Raw genomic sequence first — 26,789 nt, 5'->3', positions numbered from 1 at the left:
TCTTTGTATTACTGAACAATATGCTATCATATGGACATGCACATTTGTTTCTCTGTTTACCAGTTGGTCTACATTTGGATTGTTGCCATTTGGGGTTGCTATGTGGTACTACTATGAACACTTGTATATAAATATATGTTTGTTTTCCTTGAATAGAAATATAATTGCTAGGCCATGTGAGAAGTTTTTAGTTTTTTTTTTTTTTTTTAAAAACAGCTAAACTCTTAAAAAGCGGCTTCTGATTTTTCATCTCCACCAGCAACATATGAAGCTTCCAGTTTCTTCTTGTTTGATAACACTTGTGTTGTCAGGCTTTTCAATTATAGCTATTTCAATGGCACTATATTAGTATTTCATTGTGGCTTTAATTTGTAGTTCTTTAGAAACTAATGATTATTTTTAACATGCTTGTTAGCCATTATACATCTTCTTCAGTGAAATGCCTATGTAAATCTTTTGCCCATTTTTAAATTGGATTGTCTTAACATTAAGATGTTGAAAATTATGTGTGTCTTCTGGATGCAAGTATTTTGTCAGATATATTACTTGCAAATAGTTTCTATCCGTGACTTTTTTTTTTTGTTAAAGTGTCTTTTGAAATATAAAGTTCTTAATTTTGATTGAGCCCAGTGTATCATTTTTGTCTTTTATGGGTCGACTTTTTGGTTTTATGTATGAATATTTACTTCACCCAATTCACAAAGATTTTCCTAATTATTTTCTGTTGAGAGTTTTAGTCTTTGGTTCTGTAGTCTGCTTTAAATTGGTTTATGTAAATTGGTATAGGTAAGGGTCTAGATGGGATAACCAGTTGTCCAGTACCATTTGTTGAAAAGACTGTCGTTTTCTCATTGAATTGCCTTGACATATCTGTTGAAAATCAATTGACCAGGGCCGGTGCTGTGGCGCACTAGGATAATCCTCCACCTGCGACACAGGCATCCCATATGGGCACCAGGTTCTTGTCCCGGTTGCTCCTCTTCCAGGCCAGCTCTCTGCTGTGGCCCAGGAGGGCAATGGAGGATGGCCCAAGTGCTTGGGCCCCTACACCCGCATGGGAGACCAGGAGGAAGCACCTGGCTCCTGGCTTCGGATTGGCGTAGCTCCTGCCATAGTGGCCATTTGGGGAGTGAACCAACGGAAGGAAGACCTTTGTCTCTGTCTCTCTCTCTCACTATCTGTAACTCTACCTGTCAAATAAATAAATAAAAATCTAAAAAGAAAATCAATTGACCATAAATTCAAGGATTTCTGAATTCTTCAATTCTGCTATGTTGACTATGTTTCTTTCACTAATGCACTGTTTAGGTTACTATAACTTTAAGGTAAGTTTCAAAATCACATTAGCATAAGTCTTCCAACTTTGTTCTATTCTAAAATTGTTTGGGCTCTTATAGGACCTTTGTATTTCCAACTAAATTTTAAGATCATCTTTTCTACTTACATAAAAAAGCTCACTGGGATTTTGGTAGGTATTGCTTTGAGTATTTGAGCATGTAGACTAATTAAAGGAGCATTGCAGTATTAACAATATTGACATTTCTAGTTCCTGAACATAGAATTTCTCCATTTATTTAGATCTTATTTGCTTTTTATAATGCTTTATAGTTTTTTAGTATACAAGTAAGCTTATTTTGTTAAATTTATTGAAAAGTATTTTATTTTTGGTGCTATTGTGAATGGAATTTTTAAAGTTTATTTTTGGATTACTTTAGTAGCTTTTGTATGTTCCTTAAGATTTTCTACATATGAATCATGTTATCTGCAAGTAAAAGCAGTGTTATTTCTTCCATTCTAAATTGTATGCCTCTAATTTCTTTCTTTATTATAATGGCTGGAAATTCCAGCATAGCCCTGCCAGTTTCTGGTCTTAGGGGCTAAATTTTCAGTCTTTCACCAGTAGTGTGATAGTTGTAGGTTTTCCCCAGATTTCTTTTATCATCTTAAGGAAGTATCCTTCTATTCCTATTTAATTGAGAGTTTTTATTCTTCTGTTAATACAGTATATTACATTACTTGATTTTCAATTGTTAAACAAACCTTGCATTCTAGGCATAAATTCTAGGTAGTCATGGTAGTAAAATGATTTTTATATGTCCTGGATTCATTTTGCTAATATTTTATTAGGATTTTTTGTATATGTTCATGTGGAATATTTGTGTCTAGTTTTATTTCCTTGTAATGTCTTTCTATGGCTTTTGCGTCAGGAAATTGGATGCACAGAATGAGTTAGGATGTTTCCTTACCAATTCTTCTTTGGAATTAATATTATTTCTTCCTTACATACTTGATAGACTTTACCAGGGAAGCCATCTGGGCCAGCATTCTTTGTGGAAGCTTTTTTTTGTTATTTTAAGATTTTTATTTATTTTATTTGAGAGGTAGAGTTACAGACAGTCAGAGGGAGAGACAGAGAGAAAGGTCTTCCATCTGTTGGTTCACTCCCCAAATGGCTTCAATGACCAGAGCTGCACTGATCTGAAGCCAGGAGCCAGGAGCTTCCTCCAGGTCTCCCACATGGGTGCAGGGGCCCAAGGACTTGGGCCATCTTTGTGGAAGCTTTTTAATATGAATTTGATTTCTTTACTTAGTGATGTAATCAGGTTTTCTATTTCTTCTTGAGTCAGCTTTAGTAAATTTTATCTTTATAAGAATTTGAATATTTCATCTAAATTGTCTAATTTGTTTGCGTGACGTTGTTCATATTATTATTCCTTCATAGCATTTTTTTAGTTCTGTACTCTCTTTTATTTCTGGTTTTGGTATTTTGTGTCTTCCCTTTTTTTTAGTCTGGGTAAAGGTTTGTGAATTTTTGTCTTTTCAAGATCTTAGCTTTTAGTTTTATTGATTTTCTCCACTGTAATTTTTTTCATGTCATTAATTTCTGCCCAACAGTTTATTATTCTCTCCTTTTTCCTTGCTTTGGATTTCCTTTGCTCTTATTTTTCTTAAAGTGGAAGCTTAGATTATTGATTCAATACCTCATTTCTGTTTCCACACCATAAATTGTGATGTGCTATGTTTTCATTTTCATTCAGTTCAAACATTTTTCTAATGTCTTGTTTGATCCTTGAGTTATTTAAAGTATATTGCTTACTTTCCCCAAATTTCTTTCTGTTGTTGAATTTTCACTTGTTTTTCTTTTGAGTGACAGCGTATTTCCAATGATTTCAAACCTTTTAAGTTTATTGAGACTTGTTTTAATAACAACATAGACTATTCTAAGAAATGTTATATGTGGCCTTAAAAAGGGCATATATTCTCTGTGGTTTTCAAGAATTCTATCAGGTCAATTTGGTTGTTAATTTGTTTGAATCAAGTTTTGTTGATTTTCTAAGTGTTTTTCATGATCTTTTGAGTATTGAAGGTTGTTCACCTATAGATGTTTGTGGGCTAGTGACACCTTGATAATTTTTGCCTTCCCTGACCTACCTATCTTGGATTAGGAGACCCAAGTTAATCTTTACAGGGTACTAATAAAGAAAACTTTGTCAGTTTAGGTAACAGAGATAATAAGATTTAAGAAAAATAAAATTAAACAGCTATTACAAGATTATATTTATTGTTTGGAATACTATAATTCATGGGAGGAATTTACCTACATTAGTAAAGAACAAGTTTGGCCGGTGCCACGGCTCACTAGGCTATTCCTCTACCTGCGGCGCCAGCACTCTGGGTTCTAGTCCCGGTTGGGGCGCCGGATTCTGTCCCGGTTGCTCCTCTTCCAGTCCAGCTCTCTGCTGTGGCCCGGGAAGGCAGTGGAGGATGGCCCAGGTCCTTGGGCCCTGCACCTGCATGGGAGACCAGGAGGAAGCACCTGGCTTCTGGCTTCAGATCAGTGCAGAGCGCCGACCGTGGCTGCCATTTGAGGGGTAAACCAACGGAGGGAAGACCTTTCTCTCTGTCTCTCTCTCTTACTGTCTAACTCTGCCTGTCAAAAAAAAAAAAAAATGTTTATCCAGGTCAGGAAAACTTGAGTAGTTTTCAGGAGCTTGCTAGGCTACAAGGGTAATGAGTTGTGAGCAATCAAAGTCAATGTTAGTGATGACAAGTACTCCTATTGTAGTATGTCAACTCTTTGGTCAATGTTGACTGAAGATTTGGAAAATTTATTGGTTTGTTATTCTTGCTTTTTGTTTCTTTTGTGCCATTTTTCTCAAACATATATTTGACTTTATCTTACATGCCTTAGAAGAAAATATATTTGGAATAAATAAGGTTGACTTATCTTGTAATTTGCTCCACTTCCAGTTACTCTTGGATGACTCTAATGAAGCCAACAAGACTTTTACATTGAAATTTTGATTGTATGAAATGATAGGGAAGAATCCACAAACCAGAGGTAAAATTTGCCTACAGCAAGTCTGGTTCAAACAACTTTCCTGAGGACTATAAATGAACTGAAATAATTTCTAAGGTCCTTTGTACCATTGCTTTCTTAAGTATATGAGTAATAAATACAAAAAATTTAACATGGAAAAATATAACAAAAAATAAATAAAAGGATCAATGAAACAGAAGTATTAAGCAAATGCCAGCCAATGAACAAGTTAGAACTCATTGAAAATAGAACCAATTGTTCATTTATATGACCATCTCAATATATTTCAAGATAATTTTATGGCTTTTAGGCTTCTCTTCATTTAAAAAAAGTACATGGTAAATGGAAGAAATGCGAATAGTAATTTAGTAGTAATATATAAAATTAAAAAGTAGAAATCACCACCTTCATTTTCTCCCTACTTTCTAAATTCTCCCCATATCCCCATTCTCCATCTTGTTTCTCTTTCTTCATGAGAATAATCCTGTTAATCTCTTTCAATGCTCCACTTTGGTCAAAATGGTTAATTTTTTTCAGGGCTTAGTAAATGGTATCTGTAACTATAGGTAGTCCATTTTGGGAGAACCCCACATTCCCAGTAGAATCAAGCATCTTGATGTAAGAGGAGAAAAAGAGCTTCCAATAAGGAAGGATGAAGCCAAATCTTACTTAGTAAAGCAACAGCAGCAAGCTAAGATGTGTGCATGCATATAATCATGATGTTAGCCATAATGTCTCATCCCTACACGTCTGCTTACAACTCTGACATAACTGGTTCCTCTTTCTCTGCATAGTTTCCCCTTGCATAGAGCTTCTTGCAACCATTTCTGTCTTTGTAAAAATAAGGGGTGAAGTGATAAAAGAGAGTTCCAGTGTGTCCTTTCCCCTAAATGATAGCATCAAAGACACAGTGTGTGGGTTTAAATCAAAGGAACAGCAAAAAGGTATCTTCATTCCATCGACTTTTAGAGGAATAAACCAGTGAGGCCTAGACCATTTATTCACCCATTTGGCAAAGGTTTGTTGTATGCATACTATGTACCAGTCATTCAGGCAAGACATAGGTAGTAAACAAATAAGAAAATATACATCAAATGGTGATAAGCACCTTGTATTAGTTTCCCAAAGCTACTATAATCACAAACAGTGGCATAAAACATCAGAAATTTATCATGTCACAGTTCTGATGACTGGAAGTCCAAACTTGAGGTTCTCCAGGGTTCCTTTTGAGGACTCTGGAAAAGAATCTGTGATGGCTCTCATAGCTTTGGCTGACAGCCAGCAGTCCTTTCCATTCTGTGGTGTTGAGAAGCATTATTCTAGTCTCTGCTTCTCTCTCAATACATAATTTTCCCTGCATGTCTGTGTTTCCAAACTTGCCTGGTAGAAGGGCATCAGTCATATTGGATTAGTGGTCAAGCTAATAACCTCATCTTAATTTGATTGTACCTGCAAGGACCTTACATATTTCTTATTAAGGTCACATTCTAAGGTTCTGGAAAGGACATGAATTCTGGAGAAATGCTATTCAGCTCATGACAACGCTATAGAGGAAAATTAAAGCAAGGTGGTGTGTGAGGGAATACTAGGATAAGATGGGCTTGCAGTTTTATGTAGAGGATCAGGGAAGGCCTAACTATTGAGGTATTTGTGGAGAGAGCTTTGCCTATAGTGGAAGCAGCATGTTCCTATAAAGCACAAGTGTCTAAATACATCAGGGAGGCCAGTGTGACTGGAGGAAAGAAGTAGGAGACAGGATCAGATAGGTGACGAGGGCACAAATCACAGAGCATCCAAGACCTTCTGCTTATCCTCAGTGAAATTTGAGTTCTAAGTAGAGGATGATTTGATTGACTTATGTTTTATGCCAAGTTGACAAAGGACAGGTTTGCACTAGGCAGATGAATTAGAAGACTACTGTGTTTATCCCAGTAAGGAAGGTAATGATGGAGGTAGTGAGAAGAGGTCAGATCCTTTATGCTTTGAAAGTAGAACTGGCAAGTTTTGCTGATCATCTGAACATAGGTTATGAGAGAAATAAACAGATCAAGGATGATACCCACTTTTTTTGGTCTGAGTAACTAGAAAGAATTAGCCATCTGCTGAGAAGGGAGACATATTAAGTTGGCCTTCAAGATAAAGGTCTGGCTGTAGATACAAATCCAGGAGAAGTCCAATAGAGGTGGTCTATAAAGACAGGAGATTGGATGCAGCCCTTGATAGGGCAAAGATGTGGGATCTGGAGCATAGGTGACAGAGATAAGATGCACAAACAGTTCACTGAAGACAACAAGAGTGAGGGCAGCATATATGGGTACACATGGAGGTAGGAGACCAGTTTGAAGAATTCATGGAAGAAGTTTGCATAACCTGGACCATAAAAGACTGGATGGAAAAGGACCCAAAGAAAGGTATTCCAAGTGAGGCCAGAACCTAAAGGATAGCATGTCCTGTTAATGAGATTTTTCTCAGAAATAAGTAGTTTTGTTTCTGTTGTTTGTCCCTCAGTTTCCCACTGATGAGCATTTTTAACCACCTTGTATCCATTTCTAACTTATTCTAATTTCTAATTCAGTTCTCCTAGATCTGTCTCTTCCTTTCCATCCTAACTACCACTGTATTAATTTAGGTTTTCATTACTTCACCACTGCACAGTTCCCACAGCCTATATTAATTATCCTCAGTATTCTCCTTCAATCTAGCACTTGTACAGATTTATTTTCTAGGGGTGGATGTTTGGGATAGCAGTTAAGACATTGCTTGGGGCTCTTGCATCCCATATCAGAAGAGAATCTAGGTTCAAGATCTGTTTCCTCTCCTGGTTCTAGTTTCCTGCTAATGTGCATCCTGGGAGGCAGCACATTTGACTCTGCCACCCATGTGGGAGACATTGGTTGAGTCCTGAGCTCCTGGTTATTGCAACCATTTGAGGAATGAACCAGTGGCTGACATCAGTATCCCTCTTCCTGCCTGTCTCCCTCCCTCCCTCTCTCTCTCTCTCTCTCTCTCTTTCTCTCTTTCTCTTCCTTTCTCTTTCCCTCCCTCCCTCCCTCCCTCTCTCTCTCTCTCTCTTCCTCCCTCCCTCCCTCCATTTTAGATAAATAATTATAAATAAAATAATGCATTTGAAATTTCTACCTTCTTATAGCACAGATTTGATTCTGGTTCAGCCCTTCTTAATCACTCTTTGAAATCAGTCCATCATTCAGTGCTTACCTCTATATGATCCCACCATGCCACCCCTGACCCATTCTTGTACAAGTCCCCTCTGTGAACCCTTTGTTTAAACCAAACTGTGTTTCTGCTAATAATGCTGTGGCATTAGCTTTCTTCCCTTTGTGTGTTAGGTCATGATATTCTTCCTACCAAAAAAAAAAAAAAAAAAAAAAAAAAAGCCCTTTCTTTTCTGTTACCCCAAAACCTCACTGTAAAGAGATGCCCATACTTGAAGAATTACCCAATAGATCTTTGGGTACTAATGCCTAGAGCTTTATTGTGGTATGATTCATTATCCTTAGTGCTACTGGTGGTCTACCATCAGTGGGACAGAATGACCTCTGTCTCTTTCTGGGTTCTCTGATTACTGCTGGCCAGTAGTAATTTTTGTTTGTTTACACTGTTAGCTTTAAGGAAACAGTGCTTGCGAGTAATAAGAATTTAAATTTTTGAATTACAACAGAATTCTCTGGTGGTTCCTTGGCTCAGTTTCTACGTCTTTGACCCATCAAAGAAGAAAAGACATATAACATTCGTGGTTTTTGAGCTCTAAATATTATAAAACTTCCTTTATGAATGAGAAAGGGATGGAGGAGAAAAAAATGAAAGAAAGGAATCTGAAGTCCCCAAGCATACCATATAAAAACATGGCATATTTACTTAGGGATTCTTAGGTCTTAGCACATAGAATATATTTGTTCTAAAATTTCTGGTACCTGATATTTCCTTTCAAGAATGACTTAAATTCTAGCATGGTGAAGCACTGTGCTGTCTGACCTTTCTCTGTTGTCCACAAAGGGACCTTCAACCAATGGCAGCCTGCTTCTACTCTTGCTGAGGAGTCTGACATCACTCACTGTATCGCTTCAACTGATACATGAATTGCAAATCCATTCAATTACCAACTTTTAATTGGATCCCATTGCCAGATTGGTCTCTTGTTCCAGTGTGTTTCCTCTTGGCTGCACTGTTGTTATGGCTACTTGTTCCTTCTGCTCATTTCCTTGCTTTTGTGCGATGACATCTACTCAGGTATGAAGCTAAACAGATAATATAAAATAGCTCAGTCCCAAACACTGCCCGCCTGGAATGAGATCAAGGCAAGGTGACAAGTTTCTTGATTCTTCCATATCATTTTTATTTCAGTTTGCTTGGCCAAATTTAAGAATTCTGGGGACTTGAGAAATTGTGAAGATCCTCTTTCCCTGGCTCCTCTTCCTCTCTTCTCCAACCCCAACACATTCTTTTAGGTGTATGGCCTATATGTTACATAAAGGAGCCAAAGAAATTACTTATATGTTTAATGAGAAAGCCTTCTTTCTTAATGTCTTGATTTTTGTACTTCAAGTATACTTCTTTCTGTAAACTTCTGTAATTGAGAGAAATTAGCTCACTAGAAAATGGATGTTATTTGGTCTTTAGTTAATTGCTGTATACCCAGTGCATATTAAGTGATGACCTTTAGGTTTTGTTGAACATGTTCAAAGGGTCTTTAATAGTTACACTGAATGTTTTTTATAAAAAATTATGGGACCATGGCCAGCGCCGCGGTTCAATAGGCTAATCCTCCACCTGCAGCGCTGGCACCCCGGGTTCTAGTCCTGGTCAGGGTGCTGGATTCTGTCCCGGTTGCTCCTCTTCCAGTCCAGCTCTCTGCTGTGGCCCGGGAGTGCAGTGGAGGATGGCCCAGGTCCTTAGCCCTGCACCCGCATGGGAGACCAGGAGAAGCACCTGGCTCCTGGCTTCAGATCAGCACACTGCGCTGGCTGCAGCAGCTATTGGGGGGTGAACCAACGGAAAAAGTAAGACCTTTCTCTCTGTCTCTCTCTCTCACTGTCTACTCTGCCTGTCAAAAAAAAAAAAAAAAAATTATGGGACCATAGGATGCCTTGGAACCTATTCATTGACCAAGAAACTTAACATTTGCCAGCTGACTTGAGAAAAGATCTGATCTTTTAAGATGAGAAATATTATTCATCCATAATAAAAAAAAAGATATCATAATCATCCCTTACATAAAGTGAACTTACAGCCACTGGACTAACTGGGTGTTTTTTTCTGTTTTCTCATTAGTTTACCATTTTTGTTCTACAGAGTGACTAAGGCCAAGAGACCTTCCGTGTAATTCTTCCTGTGGTTACAAAGTAGGACTCACAGTTAGCGCAAATAAAAACAAAAATAAAACGAGAGATCTTACAGTCTGCAGGAAGGGGTTCTGACAATAAAGACCTTGCATTTACTCTGCTCCTTGTGCCTGGGGTTTTAATTTAACACATCAATGAAAAGGCAGCATTTAAAAGGGGGCAAAACACCCAGCAGGACTTACTTTTATTAGAGCAATTTGTAAGAAATTACTGCATTTAATGAGAAAATCGTTAAGCATGAAAAAAATGGGCTCTGACGGAACTTGTGGAGCTTAAATGGTGAGATTTTAATTGAGTTTTTTAGTTATTGGTAAGAAAAATAATAATAAAAAAAACTCAGGGCTGCATCTGTGCTGTTGAGGTGGTCAGCACTTTATATACTTAAATTCAAATTCCAACACTCAGCCATGCAGAATGTTAGAGCCAGGCTGTTTCCCTCTATGTCATATGTACTGAACTTTTTCTGTCCTTAAAAGGATGGCAGGCCACACTGCTTTTCAGCTAGCTGTGAAACCTGGGGCTAAGAGTTTAGCAAGGATGGGTGTTTGGTGCAGCGGATTAAACCACTGCATGAAATGCCCACATCCTGTACTGGAGTGCCTAGGTTTGAGTCTCAGCTCGGCTTCCAGTTCCAACTTCCTGCTAATTTGCACCTTAGGAGGCAGCAGGTGATTGCTCAATACTTGGGTCCCAGCCACTTATTTGGGAAACCTGGATGGAGTTCTGGACTCCTGGCTTCAGTTTGGTCCTGCTCTGGCTGTTGCAGGCATTTGGGGAGTGAACCAGTGGGTGGAAGGTCTCACTCTCTCTCTGGCTCTGGATCTCTCTCTCTGGCTCACTGTTTCTCTGTCTCTCCCTCTTCCTCTCTCATTCTGCCTTTCAAATGAAATGAAAATAAATTTTTAAAACTTAAAAAAAAGAAAGCAGCACAGCTTTTGTCATTTAGAGGAGTTGGATATTTAGTATGCCTTCTTTTTTTTTGTTTTTTTTTTTTTTTTTTTTTTTCAAAAGTCCATTTGACTTCTGAAAGGACTTGAACACTCTGGCAAGTACTCCATCCGTTCTGACACTTCTTATTGATTGACCTGGTCCACACCATTCTGGGCAACTGTTTACTGTGTTGCATCATGTTAACTCCTGAAGGAAAGGGGAATATATGTAGCTGTAAAGAATGTTCAAGGACAGTAACTTTCAAAAAAATTAAATGGCTAGAAAAATAACTTTTTTTTTTTTGACACGCAGTGTTAGAGAGAGAGAGAGAGAGAGAGAGAGAGAGAGAAAGGTCTTCCTTCTGTTGGTTCATCCCCCAAATGGCTGTTACGACCAGCACGCTGCGCCGATCCGAAGCCAGGAGCCAGGTGCTTCTTCCTGGTCTTCCATGTGGGTGCAGGGTCCAAGCACTTGGGCCATCCTCCACTGCCTTCCTGGGCCACAGCAGAGAGCTGGACTGGAAGAGGAGCAACCGGGCCAGAATCCAGCGCCCCAGCCAGGACTAGAACCCAGGGTACTGGCACCGCAGGTGGAGGATTAGCCAAGTGAGCCATGGCGCCGGCCAGAAAAATAACTTTTAATTGAATTTCATTTCATTCCTTACTATAAAGAAGGATAAAAAAAGCCATGTGAACTTTATCTCTCCTTATTATTGAAATTAAATAATGGCTTATAAATTTCTATCTCCTAGAAATAGACAACTCCTAAAATGGAGTGTTCCCTGTGGGTTCATGCCTGGATACTGTGCCAGGTGGGCCTTAGATCTGCTCCTCACCTTTCTCCTGTGTGTCTCCAATCTGGGGAGGGGGAGAGGGTGGCCATTGTCAGTTGTTTCCCTGCTCCCATGTCTAAAGGCTTCCTCCCAATGGGAGGTTGGTAGGAAGTAGAGAGGGGAACCACAATATCTCTTTCTCTTGTGTTGGGCAGCATCTCTGGTCCTCCATGGCTTTGCCTACCATGGGACAGGTTCCAAAACTCTAGTTACACCACTATTTCCTTTCTTTCCTTATTCCCCCACACCAAAGGGCTTCTTGCTGTTGCTGATTCCCATTCTTGGTTATAGCTCTTCATCACCTGTGTTAACAGTTACCTACCTTAAGTCTTCTGTATTAAATATTCAGAGTGATTTTTTCTGGTTGGATCTTGACTGACAGTGACATAGTCTCAATCCACAATGACCAATTTATATCATAAAGAGACATAAAGGAAGTCTGTTTGTGATCTGTTTCTGTTTTAGTTGTCTGTATTAAAATAGACTCTTTTTCTTATCAGCAAATGTCTCTTGTAAGTTTCTGGCTTAAAACAGTGTAATTTGTGTGTGGATGTAATTCTTGGCAGACTGGACCATTTGCCTATAATTCTATTTGCTGATGGATTTTTTTTATTCCGTTAGTAATAAGGAGTGCCCTGGCATTATACTTACTTAAGTGCTTTTTAAAAAAAAAAATAAAATAAAATAAAATAAAATAAAATAAAAAAAAATAAGTGCTTTTTATTGGTATTATTTATTTTGTTTTATGAAGATATTGTTGGCTGTATAAATCTGTTCTTAATATTTAAAAATTATTTCATTGCTGATATCTGCAAAATATGCAGATTTTCAATTAATAAAATGTTTATGAGACTTTGAGGTAGTAAGAAGAGTTGAGTTGAGAAACATCCTGAATGGTGTCTGAGTTTAGCAAAATCACTTGCTACGCCTTTATAGCCCTTTATCTATAATATGATAATAACGTATGACAGATGAATGAGCCTACTACCTTTTTGACTCTGTCAGATAGGAGAATTATCTTCACAGACAACAGTGGTAGTGAGTAAATGTAAAGTCAGAGGCAGACAACACCTGATCCTGGCTGTTTTGGCTCTTGTGACTGTGCAACATGAAGAGAGGTAGTCTGTTTTGTGAAACTTTGAATGATGTTGAATGTTTTCTGTTGAGAGGAAAAACATGTTTTTCAGACTGAATGAGAAAACTGACATTTTCTTCTTATGTAAGCCTTCTAAATCTGGATAAAATTTTGAATATGTTAAAATATTATTGTATTGAAATTAATTTTTATCCACATCTGTGATTGTGTAAGATGCTGAGTTAATACAAAGCACTCATATTTAAATCTCAAAATCCAGAGCAGACACTGTTGAAGTACTCCTTGAGATAAATGACGGCTCTCTGCCTGACTTCGTGTCCTAAGATGAATGACCCTTCCAATGGCCATCTTTAATATTAGCTACTAATGAGTATTACTGAGTCATGGACTAATTCTGAAGAACATTTTGGTGAATTATAATTGGGGCTGTGATTCACTGAGTATGAAGACTGACAGGCCATTCCTTACCCGGTAATGGATATGTGAGCAGAGGGAGGTACCCTGATGACCAGCATTTGCTTAATGCAAAGCAGAGGTTGCTGGGGGAGTCAAAAACACAATCTAGCCTAAATAGAGTAGTATTTTTGTCAGCCTTTGCTGCATTTTACTTTTATTAAAAAGGGCATGGAAATATGAAGTGCCACCAAACTTTGAAAGGAAAATGTCTTGTCTACAACCCGTTCTCATCTTCAGTATATTAAAGTATCATCCATCACAGCTATTCCTTGGTGTTAAATGGTTCATTATAGTCAGTGAACCACAAAATAGTCTAGGAAGAGGGACAGAATTCAGAATCATGTGCCAAATGCACAGACCATATAACTGACTATTCCTGGAAGGGCAAAATCTGTCTCATTGTATTCATTCGTTTTATTGGAAGTTTGGATGTGTTTGTCTGCCTGTGTTCCTGAATCCTCTGGAGGGAGGGAGAAAAGAACCTAACATGTAAATAAGAAAAAACTGAATCTGAATAGGCCCGCAGATGCATGCCAACTCATTCTTAGGTAGAAACCTCCTATTTTATTTTCTTTTTGTAACTTCTTTCCCATATCATTACTGCAAATGTATAGTTCAAATTTGAATTCACTTTCTTTTAGCCTCTTTTGAATAATTTGTAAGATAGCAATAGTGTGTGTATCCTATTTTAGGATAAAATGTGTCAGAAAGCTCTTTTTTGTTTTTGTTTTTGTAAAGCAGTTTGGACTCCTTAGTGTATAAAACACCTAGTTTTCAATCCTTAGTCCCTTATTCTGTTTATAAACTTTCCTTGTAGTCTTTGTGTCAAATTTGTTTGCAGCAGATAACTTTTTTCTTGAAGTAATCTTTTCCCTTGGTACCTGTGATTGGTATCTTCTGATTTTCTACTGTATTCTCAACCTCCTTCTTCAGCTCTCTTTTCTCTGTCCAACTTCTGATTGTTGTAGTTCCTAAAAGGCTTGATCTTGAATCTCTGTTTTCTCCTACACTTTTTTTTTTTAAATATAATTTATTTGAAAGTCAGAGTTACAGAGAGAGAGGGAGACACAGAGAGATCTTCGATCTACTGGTTCACTCCCCAGATGGCTGCAAAGATCAGGACTGAGACAGGCTGGAGCCAGGAGCCAGAGCTTCATCTTTGTCTCCCACATAGGTAGCAGGGACACAAGCACTTGGGCCATCTTCCACTGCTTTTTCAGGCCATTAGCAGGGATCTGGATCAGAAGTGGAGCAGCCGCCAGGACATGAACTGGCACCTACATGGGATGCCAGCATTGCAGGTGGTGGCTTTACCTGCTATGCCACAATGCTGGCCCCATTTATTCCTTTTAAACACAAATTTCCAAAGACTCTCCATGATTTAAAATATTTCCAAACTCTAGCTCATGTGTATGTTCCTTCTTCTTGAGACTGCTTTCCCTCTAACCTTTTTCTAATTTTTACTCCGTGTTGTTCTTCCTCAACTCCTGCCCAGGTTCTGGACCATTGCTTTTCTCCAAATACACCTTGTACCCTCCTAGCTTTCTTCATTCTTGGGCTTGTTCTGTTCTGTGATCCATCATGACCAAATTCAGCCAGAAAGCCATGGTAATTAATTCATAAAGTTTCAAAAATCACCAAAGATTGTTAAAAATTCAGGTCAATTAATATATTTATATAATACCTGTAGCTCTCTTCAAATTTTCTACTATTATTATTTTAAAATAGGTATTATATCTGCTGTTAGCCTTTAATCTCTCCGGAGGCAAATTCTCATCTTTAGCTTAATTGTGTCTCGCAGAGGACATAGCCGTAGTGTCTTAACACATAGTATTTGTACAATATATATGTACTGGAATAAATTCATGAAAATAATCACTAATTTGAGCAAAGAGAAACATTTATGTTACAACTTCCTAAGAATTTCAAAAGAAATTCAGAACGTGGAATCTCTGGGGTTACTGGTCTGTTAAAGGTTTTTATTTATATCCAGCTATATAACTCCGAGTGAGCTTTATATCACACCATCTGAGAAAGCAGGCTACCATAGTGATATGGGAAATAGCAAACATTTCTGTTACATTGCCTTTCTAATTGAAAAAGAGAGATAGCTTCTATTTGCTTTGAGTTTCTCATTGATCATTTTCTGCTCTGCCTACCAATCAGAGTATATTATTTACCTTGTTTAAAAAGACCCATCTGAACATTCTTCCTCTCCTTTGAATTACAGTTGGATATTAATTCAGTTACAGGATACACTGGTAAAGATTTCTGAAATTTCAGGAAATGTTTCTTTGATTGCTGAAGTTCAAGTGCTTATTATAATAGAGATTGTAATCTCCTAGTTGGTAGAAGAGATTAAATGGTTGCGGGGGATGTTTTTCCCTTGCTGAAAATTGCAGTATTAGAAAATACTTTATCTAGTTTTTTAATCCTTTCCATATGCTGTGAATTTTATAGAAGTAAGAATGTGGCACTGACTTCCTGTCTTTCATGAGGCATTGAGCAATGTTCATATCACTGTGACTCACTGTTGGTGGCCTTGAATCTTTAGAGGTGAATCTTTTTATTTTAGAGATTTATTTATTTATTTGAAAGTCGGGGTTACACAGAGAGGAGAGGCAGTGAGAGAGAGGTCTTCCATCTGCTGGTTCACTCCCCAGATGGCCGCAGCGGCTAGAGCTGTGCCCATCTGAAGCCAGGAGCCAGCAGCTTCCTCCAGGTCTCCCATGCGGGTGCAGGGCCCAAGCACTTGGGCCATCCTCCACTGCCTTCCCGGGCCACAGCAGAGAGCTGGACTGGAAGAGGAGCAACCAGGACAGAATCCGGCACCCCAACCAGGACTAGAACCCAGGGTACCGGCACCGCAGGCAGAGGATTAGCCTAGTGAGTCGCGGTGCCGGCCTAGATGTGAATCTTGAAAATAGGTTGTTTTAGCATTATATAGACACACATTCTTAATTATCAGAATCCTCAAGTAAGCCTGTGATTTTGGCAAATATGCAGTCTTAGAATATCTTGACCTTTCAGCATAAATTGCCAACCAACCAACCCAGGAGTGGTTTTAGGGTCCAAGGAAGAGTGAGCCTTTAGGCCGTGAATGTTCACCTCCCTTGGTTTATTCTTCTGCACAGATCATAAGTATCAGTTTTGATCTGCTCAGTTCCCTAGTGACTTTTCTGTTTCTGTTTCCAATCCTTTTTCTCATAATGAAGAATGTCTCTTTGTTTATAAGGCAACCTCAAGTAGCATCCCATCTTGGAAATGATAACATTCTTGATATATTTCCTGTCTCTGTGGCATTCATGACACTGCTTTCTGACAGTTCTTGTTTAAATATTCAGGGCTTGTGGAGTGCTGAGTAACATGGAGAACTTTCAGGTCCAGATAAGGATGTGAGATGTGTAGTAATGACCTCATTCTAATGGGATGTTATGTTGAAACTGGGGCTGGTCTTTTCTCATTTAACCTAGGATTGGTAAAAGATGGGGTTCCCAGGCTCATTATTTTTCACTGACTAGCACTATTTGACCATTATCTTGAGTGGAGTGAGGGAGATCTATTTCCTGTGAATATGTTAGGAAAGGTGTTTTTGATTCATCCAAATGGCTTACAATTTTTGTGGGAAAAATAAACAACCACATCTAATATTTGAAATACTCAAAAGGAATATTTAGCTGTGATTATAAGCATTTTAGAAATTAAATTTTATTTTTTAACAAATAAGTATTACATAAACTTCATGTAAACTGTTGAAATCAGAATTGTGCATCTTGTCTCCCTCTCTGGCTATTATGCATCCTAACCATCCTGAGCTATACTACATACTTACAGGCACATGCCTAGAATCATGCCTTCTCTGTAATAAGCACCACTCACATCCAGGAAAATAAACTTACTGTCTTATATTCTAGCAAGTCACCAGCTTATAAATCACATCGAACAGTTTTTGGATACCAATGAAACACCCTATTTTATGAAGAGTATAGACTGCATCAAAGCCTTCCGGGAAGAAGCCATTGAGGTAACAGTGTCCTTGCTCGTCTTCTTTTCTAAGCAGGTGGCCACTGTCACAGGGGAGAGTTAGCATCCCACAAAGAAGCATGGGCTTTGGAAATTACCATTCTCACTGTGAAGAGCAATGCATTCCAAGAGAAGTAGAAATGACTATACTTATATTACTATCATTGTCATTTCTGAGGGAAAATTAAGGTGTATAGTGGGACTTTTTTTCCCCTGGGAGTTATGTTTTTATAACATGAAAGCTCTGGATTTATGTTCCCATTTAGGGAACCAAGGAAATTTTCACTAAAACCTGCAGTGGCCATCATTACTGTAAAGAATGGACTGATTGTTTTAGGAAAATTAATGGATAGTATATATCGGTGTAATTATTGAGAAGAATATTTATCAACACAGGAGTAGGGATCTGTGAGTCAGAAATTTGTTTCCTCTGATTTGCTGCTGCCTGTGCCCTTCTTGCTACCATAGTTTTCAGAAGAGCAACACTTTAACAGTTTCCTGAAAGGCCTCCGTGAGAAAGTGGAAATTAAGCAATTAAATCATTTCTGGGAAATTGTCGTTCAAGGTAAGGCTTCACTCTCCTTATATTTATGCTTTTTTTTTCCTAAATATACATATAAACTCTAAATATAAATTATATCATATGATATGTTATGTGGGGCCCACTGACTTTTCTGTTTGGCTTTGGGAAATGATTAGGATTCAGTGAACTCAGACTCTTACTTAAGAAACATACATACAGAGTGAAAACCAGTAAGGTCCGTCTTTCACTCTTGGTATAGCACGGCCCATTTCTCTGTTGGATGAATCAACCAGGGGACAAGCATTGCCCTTTTTCTCAGATACTCAGGCCATTTCAGTGCTGGTCAGTCCACAGCACTGCATTCTGCCCTTGTGTACCTTCCATTACTGTGTGCTTGGACTGTCCCTGTAACTAAGCCAATGTCTGTGTGCACCCAGGCACTTATTCCCCACATATTCATGCTGACCAATGCAGATTAAACACAGAAAGAAGGCAATATCACATTCTTTCAGTGTTACACTTGATGTTTCTTTCTTTTTTTTTTTTTTAAGATTTATTTATTTATTTGAAAGAGTTACACAGAGAAGGAAAGGCAGAGAGAGAGGTCTTCCAGCTGCAGGTTCACTCCCCAATTAGCCACAATGGCCGGAGCTGCGCCGATCTGAAGCCAGGAGCCAAAAGCTTCTTCCAGGTCTCCCATGTGGATGCAGGGGTCCAAGGACTTGGGCCATCTTCTGTTGTTGATCCAGGCCATAGCAGAGAGCTGGATAGGAAGTGGAGCAGCCGGGACTTGAACCTGCGCCCGTATGGGGATGCCAGCCAGCACTGCAGGTGGCGGCTTTACTCTTATACCACAGCGCCAGTCCCTACACTTGATGTTTCATTTCCTTCATGATCTTTGACCATATTTTTAGCCTGATCTAATTTCTCTCAGCACCCAAGTATTATATATTCCTTATTAAAATATGTATTATGAAATAATTATGATCAGTGATATGAATGGTTCACTTATAGTAGAGTTGCAAAATTAGTTTCAACCTATCTTTCTGTGCAAAGTCTGTGTAAAAGGAGTTGCATACCTATCCAACCTCTAACAGGCAGCTTTTCATGACAGAGACAACTATTTCTCTGACAGTCAATTTTTCAGCCCTTTAACTTCTACACTGGGGAAACAAAAGCAATTAGAATAGGTGGTGAATGGGACTTACTCAAATCATTTTTGTGTCTCTGCTACTGACCCAGTAGACGAAAGAGATTGATTTTGATATTTATTGAATGCCTACAGCACAATACTTGCTGAAAGGAACTTGCAGATCATATACAAGATACATATTTTCTGATAACTTGTATGCTATTGAGAGAATACATATGACCTGTGCCATTTCCAGTACAAATGGATGCTAAATGCATGTGCTTTTCTGAAAGTATATTGTACAGCAACCATTTGAGGTAGGAAAATATCTTAGAAATAAGAGAAAACTAGAAAGTAAGTTTTCTGTCCTTGATTTGCTCTCACAGAACTAAAATTAAGGCACTGTGCTAAATGATAGACATGCCCATTGTTAAGAGCATTTTTCCTCCCTACCTAGTCCTCTGGCCATTCCATCAGCCAGTAACAATGCTGCAAATCAGAATGTACTTGTGTGCAGAGTTCCCTGTCGTGTACCTGATGGGTTTGGACAGAAGAATATACCCATTCAGTTATTTATTTAATGAACTTCTGCTGTGTACTGTTACTTACAAGAGTAAGGCCTAGCCCCAGTCCTTGAAAGTGTTGCCCGTTGGAGAGATAACATGTGTGCCAATAGTTATCCAAGATATGCTGAGAGCCATTTCAAAGGGATAAACAGTGTAATCTGAGAATTTTAAAGAAAGGGAGACTGTTTCTATCTGGTAACAGTGGATCGAGGAAGGCTTCATGGAGCAGGTGGCATTTGGGATGTCGTCTTTATTGCCAATTACACAAACCAAAATAGGAGAAGAAAGAATACTCGCATAAGATGAAGTGAACAGTGTGAATTCATTGCCTTTGTAGCTTTATATGTCTTCTAGAAGAGAGCACCTTTATCGTTTTTAAACGTCTCCAGCAAAGAGGTGGGAGGGGGTGTGGAGGCAAAGAAAATGGAATCAGTTTGATTCTTTGTGTTTGGATTGTTCTCTGTGAATTACATTTCAGATGGAATTACTCTGATCTCCAAAGATGAGGCCTCTGGAAGTTCTGTCACAGCTGAGGAAGCCAAACAGGTATTGAGGAATAATTCCCTATCTTTCGATAACTATTGCAGTGGACATTATCTTGTCCCTTCCCTTGAAGTTTAATTTGTAGGTAACTGAAGTGGTGCACCCATTCTTTATTTAACCTTGCAAGCAAATTGCTTCAACTGCAGCATTCTCATGGGAAAAATTGTAGTCTTAACTCAGTTTCCCTTTGGCCATGGTTATGTTCCTAGAACTCACCTGTAATCCTATGTCCTGTAGCTCTAGAGCTGCTGAACTCTGTAGTACATACAAGTTTAGTGTTGTTCCTAGTAAGGACTATGAAATCCATCTAGCCCAATAAGTCCCATGCTGGCCACACATTGATCACCTAGAGCTGTTTTGTTTTTGTTTTTTTAACTGATTAAAATTCAGAATCACCCTGGAGATTCTGATGGTTTGTAGGTCCTGGGCAACTTAAATAAAATTAAAAAAAAATAAAAAAAGGATAAAGTTCCTGACATTCACTCAGTTAGTCACTGAGTGATCCTGTCCTGCCAGCATGGTCCCTGGCCCCAGGCAATAACCAAGCTTCCAAGCTTTCTGAGACCCAGAAAATAACTTCACCGGCTAAGGGAGAGCTACGTCTGCTGTTGATAGACAGAAATCTGTTAGGGGAATGGCATGAATAAACTGGAAATATTTGTCATGGGCTAAATTCAGGCCCAGTGGAAAGTGCTGTGAATTTTCAACTTAATATAGGAATTTGACAGAAACCGCAGGAAGAGAAGTAAGTCAGAATATACAGTAATTTTTGTTAAGCACTTTTCCTAGCAAAGGTTTTGTTGAAGAACAGATATTTCCTGCTATTGGGGAGTAAGATCTACAATTTTAGAAGCATCCTTTAAGGTGATGATTATGGTCTCGGAAGAGGTTCCACAGTGTCACCCTCTTCTGCCATAATGGGCTTGAGTATATCACTGGAATTATGGGCTTTATTTCTGTCCCAGTAGAACATACATATATGCGTGTGTGTGTGTGTGTGTGTGTGTATACATATATTAATAGTGTGCATGTGTTGTATATATAGAGAGGGAGAGAGTGTGTTTATATATATATATGTATGTGTGTGTGTGTGTGTATATATATAGAGAGAGAGAGAGAGAGACAGAGAGAGAGAGATTGACTGAAGAGTGTTTATTTACATCAATCAGTACTCCAAATGGGCACCATCGTCTAGTCAAGTTGAGACACAATATTAACCATCATGTAGGGTGCTACTTATCAGTTTTTGGTAAACAAGTACAAGTCAAGATAAATAATTTAATTCTAGTCAATTCTGCATTAAAAAACCTTTCATGCAGGTGAGAGCTCGGCATATATTATAGTTGTTGGAGGAAGCAGGGAACACATCTCAGCCAAAGATGTCATAGCTAACTGAATCCAGAATATTAGAGAAGAAAAAAATCTAAAAGGGATAATACACTTGCAAATTGTCTGCGGCTTGTCTGTATTGTAAATGCAGTATCATCTTTGAAGTTGAAAGGCACGAAGCCTAAGCATCACAGATATGAATGTCTGATAATTAAGGTATAGAAATTGCAGGTAATGACTAGGTATGAAGTAGTATTCTTAGATGACGCTGCTATCACCAAAACTTATTTCAGGTATAGTTGAAGACAACTCTGGAAACTTGATCATCTTTGAATAGGGAGGACAAGTGGAGAGAATCCCTTCTATTCCCGCTATTGGCTGCCTACCTGACTGATGTCTTCTTTTGGAGCACAGTGTTTTCATAGTCAAGACACAATAGTACCAGCAAAACTTAACTTCACTGTCCTTGGTAGATAAGAAATCAAGAAATTCACCTAAAATGTTCTGAGTTCTAGCTATGTGCTAGACACATTTATATACATTATCTCATAGCCTTTCAAAAAAAGTATTCTGTACATTCACCTTGCCTGCTCTTTCACATCTAGAAATGATATTTTTCTGTTTTCACATTTAACAGTGCTCTGGCCAGTTTAATATTTGTACAAATATTTATATGACAATTTTGACTTCTAAACAACATTCACATTGTATAAATACTCCTCTGGAACACTGTTACATCATGACTAGATACTGGTAGAAAATAATGATCATTGAAATTTTGTATGTATCTAACTGCAGAACTTAGGAGGCCAGTATTACCTCCATGATCCTCACAGGGGTCTGCTAAGAATGAGAAGGAGCAGGAACAACCACTTCTATTACCCTGGGGAGCCAGGCCCCAGAAAAGTCAAAGGAGATACACCGTGAGCCCTCAGAAGCAGCAAGGATAAAAATGCTGGTTCTTTGGCATTGCACTGACATTCATTCCTCAATAGATTAAATATTATAAAAGGACTCTTGGACCAACAATCTCTAAAACATCTTAGACCCTGTCTGCCTCATGTCCACAACTGACCCTCTGACCCATTGCCAGCTGGTGGTTAGAAGGACCAGAAAGCCATGGAGTAGAACCTGAATTCCATTCTGCCTTCAGCACATACTCTGACCTCTGACATTCAAGGTTATGCCTTTATATCTGTTTTAATAACACAGTACCCTTTGTTTTATTTTTTCAGAATGAAAATTTGATCCTTTGTTTTTAAGATGCTTTTAAGTGACATCTGTTGCTTTCTTTATACAGAGAAGTGTAGAAGGGAGAGTACACACTTGTACAGGTGATACTGGGGAGAATTGCAGGGTAAGAGTCCTGCCCAAGAAAACTTGTTCCTTATGGTTTAGATAACGATTGACACACTTCAAGTATGCCTTAGCCAGATCAGGGAAGTATAATCACTTTTGAGACCATTTACTGAAGTGTTCATTTACATTGCCTTCAAGTGTCAAGTTTGATCGTTTTCCAAATAATAATTTGAAGGAACTTGGTATAATCACAGAGATGGAAGAACAGTCCTCACAGTCCATTTAAATTCTTTTAAGATATTTACTGTAAGTTATTTAAAGTTAGCAAGCTGTCAGATTCTTGCTATTAAATGTTAACATTTGAAAGGAAATAATTATCCAGGGATGTTCATCTTAAATGAAAATTAAATTATAACTTTACACTTGAACAACATTTTAAGAAGAGCTGTTTCCCTCTGATGTGTTCTGGAAATATGCGGTTTTTATGGGTCTTTGAGAAACAGGGATAAGCCAGCTCTGCTGTAGAAATGGAAAGTTCTTCCATGACATGAGTTTAATTTAGAGTCACTTTCTTTTAAAGTTTCTTGATATCTTATTTCATTTTGAAACCTAGGCATAAATGTGGCCCCTCTTTTGTACCCATTTTAATTATCATTATAAACCTGTCAGTTCTTTCACTTAATTTTTTCTGTTTCCAGTTGGTATTGTTAGGCCATTAGCACTTGAAGTCTAGTAAAGTCTTTGTAAAGTCCTTGTGTACCTTTGATCCATCAGCTCATCTGTTCTACACAGCTGTTTGTGGGTAGGAGAGGTAAAATATTTCTGAGGTCTCAAAGCAGCCACTGAGCAAGAATTTAGTTCTAAAACTGACCTGCTCCACCCTGCCAATCTTCCATTCTTTATTCCATGTCAAGAACACAGTGGGGTATTTGCTATAACAAAATACGTGAGGTTGTGTACTTTATGAAGAAAAAGGCTTATTTAGCTCAGTTTTGGGGACTGGCAGTCCAAGATTGAACAGCTCCATCAACTCATGGTCTGTGAGGCTCTGATTGCTCCCAACAGCAGGAATACGTGCACTAGACAAAGATAGTGAGACAGGAAGCCTGAGTTTGGGAAGGGGCCAGTCTCACCCTTTTATAATAACCTATTCCCACAAGAACTAACTGAGGTCCCATGAGAAGTACTTGAATCTTTACCAAGAGCCACACCTCCAGTGACCTTACCTGTGCCAAGCCCCTAATAGGTTCTACCACAAAGCTTTCAACACATAAACCCTGGGGGAACACAATCAAACCATACCTAAGCCACAACAGTGGGGAAAGAGGATTTTTTTTGCCATGGCTTTGGAATATTCTTTTTCACAGGCTTCAGAGAAGCTGAGCTATGTGTAAATAAACATTTGATATAAGCTCTATGGGGTGGTGGGGAGAAATTGTCTTTTTAGCACTTGTTTTTCTTGTAATGGCCTAATCTGTCCTTCATTGTTGTGGCTGACATTTATTGATCTTCCACCTTAGTATCACAGACACTCAGAGCTTAGTGATCTGGTCCTCTCACTAGCACCATCCAGAGTGGTGAAGCTGATTAGCTCAGTGTCCCACAGCAAACAAACCCTGGACTCCTTCTCCAGTCACCTTTCCCCTCCACCTTGATGCCACCTCTTCATACCTCTGCCCTACGATATGACCAGCCACATCTACCTAGAGAAAGGATACTCTGCTGTCTCTTCTCTCAAGAATATGCTTAAGAGTTTTATATGTGTAAGTGACAAGATATTGCCAGAGCCTTGAGAGGGACTGTAAAACAAAGTTTAAGAATTGTTTCTTGTGAACAGTTTTCTCAAACTGCTGACACCTGTTAGACCCCATGACATTTTCCTTTGTTCTTTCTTGCTTTCTTTTGCTCCTTAAATTTCTATGTAGTTTTCCCATATGCTACTCTAAGAAGGCAATAGTAAAAATATTACAATTTTATCTACTAGTTGTTAAGAGTTTAATACTTTTAAGATACAATTTTTAAATATGTGTTGAGGCAGAATATACATAGTTAATGCACAAATTGTTAAGTGTGCAACTTGAATTTTCACATATTCATATTCCTAAGTACCTGCACCCCAGATAAAAATAATAGAACATTTCCCTCACCCCAGAAAGCTTCCTGGCACCTCCCCAGTCAGAACTCTCCAAGACAACCAGTGTTGTGACTTCTGTCACCTAAAACTAGTTTTGCCTGTTCTTGACCTTCATATAACTGGAATCATGCTGTTTTTGATTCATCATTTTAAGAGTTATTCATCCTCTAGTATAGCCATGTAGTATCCTTTTTTACCACACTTTGTTTTTTTTTTTTTTTTTCATTTTCCTGTGATGGACACTGGATTGTTTTCAGAATTTGACAGTTACAAATATAGACGCTATGAACATTCTTGTACATACCATTTGGTGACCTATATTGAGTATATTTGTAGGAATTAGAACAAAGAACTTAGATGACCACAAAGCATTTTGTACAAAGACTCAGCATGATGCCATGCACCAGCTGGGGTAATTAGTAGTATTTCCACTTCAGTTTTGAGGTAGATGAGTTATAGGAAGCTCAGGGGCTTACCCAGGTTTCTGAGAAACTGGCAGAGCTTTGGTTATGATGTGTTCTCCACACCGTGATGGCACATTTCTCTGCTGTACTCTGTTGCCTTTATAGTGTGAAATAAGCTACAGGTGGCATTAATGAAACCCAATGTATGTCACTTTAGGCAAAATTTGGGCAAACTGATGTGTGATGTGTGTTCTTCATGATACTTTTATATATATATGAATGTGGATGCTTCTTTGAAGTCACTTGATGGTGTTGAAATCAGCCTGATGGAAGCCAGATGTTTCTGATTTGGCAAGAAGTAAGAGTCTGAGCTGGTTGTTAGCTTTTAATGTCATTGAGGAACAGGACTGGCAGTTTCTATACAGTGGCTGTTGATTCCATTTCTCTGCTTGTGGCCAGGATTGTATTTCAGTGTGCTTGAAAAGTAGTAGTCTGTCTATTTCATCAAAATCTCCAGGTAAGGAGGCTCTGCTATGCTAACCCCAAGCAAATGATGGTGGTTTTGAGGGAAGACAAGTGGGTCACCCAAGTGTCCTATTTATTCTCTAATTTCTCAGCATATTGCAAAGGGAAGGAACATGAAAAAAATTGAGAGTTGACTCCCACCCCTTTCTGCTGCATTCAGAGAATCTGTTCTTTTCATTGAGAATGCAGGCCAATCAGTGAATTCTCTGCTCTGTCTCAAGCTTCCCTGTCACTGCACAGCCTGGAAATGACTTGCCGGTAAAACTCTGATGAGGAGAAGTGATACGTGTAAGAGATCAGCCTTGCTGGGAGCTTCGGGAAGGATAATGGATGGCAGCCCAGCTTTTAGCCATAATTTGCTTACACAGAAATGTGAAGCAGATCTGTCAGGAAAATCAGTTGCAGATGTTTAGCACTTGATGGAAATTAAGGGTTTTTTTTTTTCCTGCTGCTCCCATCTTCATAGGAATATGATGTAATCTCAAAGATGTGCCATTTGTGTTTAATTATATATATATTGGTCATACTGTGCAGACAGCCCTGTCTTAATTTAGCCTTTAATTGCAGTGTGAAAGGGACTTTGCAAGTAGGGAGTGCATGGGAATTGGAGCTTTTAGAGGCTAAGTGCAAGAAAAGCATTAGGGATTTTCTAGATTCATCACAAGTACCTACCATGGATCAGGTCACTAAGGCAAAAGTTAGAGTGAACTATACAGCCTTTGAACCTGTGGAGTTTGTCTTGCAGCTCTGCTTTTTGGTATCTTTACCCCAGTTGGATACATCTTATCCTTTAGCCAGTTATTTCTTTTTTTTTTTTTTTTAAAGGGAGAGTGGACAGTGAGAGAGACAGAGAGAAGGGTCTTCCTTTGCCGTTGGTTCACCCTCCAATGGCCGCCGCAGCCAGCGCGCTGCGGCCGGCGCACCGCACCGATCCAAAGGCAAGAGCCAGGCACTTATCCTGGTCTCCCATGGGGTGCAGGGCCCAAGCACTTGGGCCATCCTCCACTGTACTCCCTGGCCACAGCAGAGAGCTGGCCTGGAAGAGGGGCAGCCAGGACAGAATCCAGCGCCCTGACCAGGACTAGAACCCGGTGTGCCGGCGTCACTAGGCGGAGGATTAGCCTATTGAGCCGCGGCGCCGGCCGCCAGTTATTTCTGATGAGGGAAAATCATGTAGTGGTTAATGACAATGAATGAACAGGGGATGGAAGGTGAAAACCAAAGATCATTTTTATAGTCATGCTTAACTTGGGAATCTAGGATAGCACACAATGGTTTAGACATAAACCATTCACAGGTATTGATTTCATATTCAT

The 26,789-nt window shown here is 38.8% G+C and overlaps 1 protein-coding gene across 4 annotated transcripts in view; it reads left to right on the top strand.

The window, feature by feature from the left end:
- Positions 1–26,789, top strand: part of XRCC5 (X-ray repair cross complementing 5) — a 101,543-nt gene that overhangs the window by 72,122 nt on the left and 2,632 nt on the right. For all 4 annotated transcript variants that reach the window (XM_002712463.5, XM_017343103.4, XM_051848210.3 and 1 more), the window contains exons 17-19: positions 16,910–17,019; positions 17,487–17,583; positions 19,718–19,785. In XM_002712463.5, coding sequence (XP_002712509.1) covers positions 16,910–17,019; positions 17,487–17,583; positions 19,718–19,785 — 275 coding nt within the window. The remainder of the gene's footprint in view (positions 1–16,909; positions 17,020–17,486; positions 17,584–19,717; positions 19,786–26,789) is intronic.

The sequence above is a fragment of the Oryctolagus cuniculus genome, chromosome 3 (genome assembly GCF_051225735.1).
Source record: "Oryctolagus cuniculus isolate XC-2025 breed Fujian yellow rabbit chromosome 3, ASM5122573v1, whole genome shotgun sequence".
NCBI lineage: Eukaryota > Metazoa > Chordata > Mammalia > Lagomorpha > Leporidae > Oryctolagus > Oryctolagus cuniculus.
Note: the sequence above shows the minus strand (reverse complement) of the source record. Positions and strands in the feature narration are given on the sequence as shown.